At 50.0% G+C, this 2995-nt stretch overlaps 1 protein-coding gene across 1 annotated transcript; it reads left to right on the top strand.

Annotated features, from left to right (window-relative positions):
• The first annotated feature begins 786 nt into the window (after positions 1 to 786).
• Positions 787 to 1581, top strand: LOC148790611 (uncharacterized). The gene has a single exon (XM_088889672.1). The coding sequence runs from the start codon at positions 787 to 789 to the stop codon at positions 1579 to 1581; it is 795 nt and encodes a 264-aa protein (XP_088745798.1).
• The last annotated feature ends 1414 nt before the right edge of the window (positions 1582 to 2995 follow it).

The following is a 2995-nucleotide window of genomic DNA, read 5'->3' as shown; positions in this document are numbered from 1 at the left end:
GACGCCTGATGGAGCTATTTCTTTCTAACAAGGAGAGGAACTCAAAAGGGGCGACGACCACTAACAGCCGCCGACCAGACATGGCGGAGTCATCCGGCGAACAGCAGATCGTCACCCAGGGAGCCGCGGTCATTCCCAAATACAGCAGGTTGGAGTTCCCTTCGTACAACGGCATCGGAGATCCCTTGGGGTGGCTGTACCAATGTGAGCAGTTCTTCCGCAACCAACGGACGGACGACCGAGACAAGGTAAGCCTATCCGCTTTTGAGGCGCAGCTCTGGTTCTATCGATTGGAACAGGAGGAACCCGGGCTCAGTTGGACCCAGTTCAAATCCTACTACCTTCTCAGATTTGGGCCCCCATTGACAACAACCCCTTAGGCGAACTGATCAACCTTAAACAGACGGGAACGGTGGCTGAATATCAGCGCCAGTTCCAGACACTCCTTGCCAGAGCTTCATCAGTACGACCAGACCAGCAGGTAGACATGTTCACCGCCGGGTTAGCAGAATCCCTGAGGGTGGATGTGGAGATGCAGAATCCCCCCAACCTGGTTACGGCCATGAATCTAGCCCACGCGTTTGAACGCAAGCTGCAACTCAGCCGCGGGACCTTCAGTATGGGGCGGCCGCCAACATCATGGACACCCCCGAAAATACCCGGAGCAACCCCTTCTTTTGCAACCAGCCGAGAACAGAAGTCTCATATGAGCAACGTTCCCAGATCAACATCAAGTGTAGAAGCTGCGTAGTGGCTCCCCTCATTAAGCGCTTGTCCAGGGCCGAGATGGCAGAACGCTGGGCAAGGGGACAATGTTTCAACTGCGACAATCTTTATTCGGCGGGACACAGGTGCAAGAGACTTTTCTGCCTCCTGGTGGACGAACAAGAGGAAGTCGAGGATGAACCCTCAACGTTCGAACCCGAGATTTCCCTCCACGCAATCACCGGGATAAAAACCTCTCAGACCATGCAGTTGCAAGAACGGGTAGCAGGAAGACCAGTACGGATACTCGTCGATTCGGGAAGCACACACAATTTCGTAAGTGAGCAAGCTGCCCTTCAGTTGGAAATGCCAATGGAATTCAGACCACGGCTGCAGGTAGCCATAGCAAACGGTGAGAGGGTTCACAGTCTGGGAATCTGTAAGGACGTCCAAATACAGGTCGAATCTGAATCATTTTCTACTAATTTGTTTGTGCTATCCTTGGATGGATTTGATATTGTTCTTGGGGTTAAATGGTTGATCACCCTAGGCCCAATTTTATGGGATTTCAGCGCCCTAACAATGACATTCCGCTTGAAAGGGAAGCAAGTCACTTGGCAGGGTAACAGGGTAAAAGCAAGAAAACCACAGGTTCATGTGCTTCAGGGAGAAATGACGCATACGATGACCATGGAAAGGCTCCTCGCCGATTTTTCAGATGTGTTCCAAGAACCCAAGGGACTTCCCCCTTCCCGAGCGTGCGATCATCAAATTCCTCTAGTGCCGGGTTCAGAACCAGTCGTCATCCGGCGTTATCGCTACCCCCATCTACAGAAGGACGAGATAGAAAAGCTATGTGCTGAAATGATGGAATAGGGGATCATATGCCTTAGCCGTTCGCCCTTCTCCTCGCCGGTGCTGTTGGTAGCAAAACGGGATGGAACTTAGAGGTTTTGTGTTGACTACAGAGAGCTCAATAACCGGACGATCAAAGATTAATTCCCCATTCCCATCGTGGACGAGCTGTTGGATGAACTTCATGGTGCCCAGTATTTCTCAAAATTAGACCTCAGGTCGGGATACTTCTAGGTCCGAATGGCTTCCGGAGATGTTGAGAAAACTACCTTCAGAACTCACCATGGCCACTTTGAGTTTTTAGTTATGCCATTCGGTCTCACAAACGCCCCGTCCACATTCCAGTCCCTGATGAATGAGGTATTTCAGTCCTACCTGCGCAAATTTGTTTTAGTGTTCTTTGACGACATTTTAGTTTACAGTAAATCATGGGTAGAACATGTGCATCATTTGCAGTCCGTTTTTGAGCTCCTGCGCCAACACAAGCTCTTCCTTAAACGGTCCAAGTGCTCTTTTGGGGAGTGTCAGGTTCTTTACTTGGGTCACGTCATCACCGGGCAAGGTGTAACGGTGGACAGTTCCAAAATTCAAGCAATCAAGGAATGGCCCAAGCCCCAATCCGCCAAGGCTCTATGCGGGTTCCTGGGTTTGACAGGATACTACCGCAAATTTGTGCAGAATTATGGCATGTTGGCTGCCCCGTTAACCAACCTACTAAAGAAAAATGCCTTCCGTTAGGACGACGCAGCCGATGCGGATTTTCCAAATTTAAGGGATGCCCTCTCCTCCACCCCAGTTCTGCAATTACCAAACTTCGATCTCGAGTTTAGTCGTGTGCGATGCATCCAGAATAGGGATTGGAGTAGTATTACAGCAACAAGGGCACCCGATTGCCTTCTTCAGCCGAAAAATGGCCGACCGACATTTAAAACTGCCAGCCTATGAGCGCGAACTGATTGGGTTAGCTAGAGTCGTCCAACACTGGAGACCGTACTTGTGGGGGAGGTCATTCGTCATCAAAACTGATCACTACAGCCTCAAGTACTTGTTGGAGCAGCGACTTACCACTTCTCAACAACATTGGGTTAGCAAACTGCTTGGTTTTGATTTCCGAGTAGACTACAAGGCGGGATGCTTGAATCGCGCCGCTGATGCATTGTCTAGGCGTGATGAGGACCCTATGCTTCTGTGTGGAATTTCCCATCCCCGAATCACCCTGTTAAACAACATCAAGAAGGCGATGCCATAATCACCAGAATGGACAACCCTTGTGCAGAAAATTCAGTCTGGAGCCACCGACTCCAATTGGTCCCTTCATGACGGGTTGGTACTGTATAAAGATCGGGTACATCTTCCACCGGATTCCTCTTTAATTACTTCCATCATCACCAGCATTCATAACTCCACCCATGAAGGCATTCAGAAGACACTGCAT

This window comes from Nelumbo nucifera, chromosome 6, assembly GCF_055504915.1.
Source record: "Nelumbo nucifera cultivar China Antique chromosome 6, China Antique-T2T, whole genome shotgun sequence".
NCBI classification, from domain to species: domain Eukaryota; kingdom Viridiplantae; phylum Streptophyta; class Magnoliopsida; order Proteales; family Nelumbonaceae; genus Nelumbo; species Nelumbo nucifera.
The sequence above is the reverse complement of the archived record's forward strand: the minus strand, read 5'-3'. Positions and strand labels throughout refer to the sequence as shown.

Coding starts and splice junctions, on each gene's coding strand:
- LOC148790611 (XM_088889672.1), top strand. CDS start 787: ATGGCAGAACGCTGGGCAAGGGGACAATGTTTCAACTGCGACAATCTT.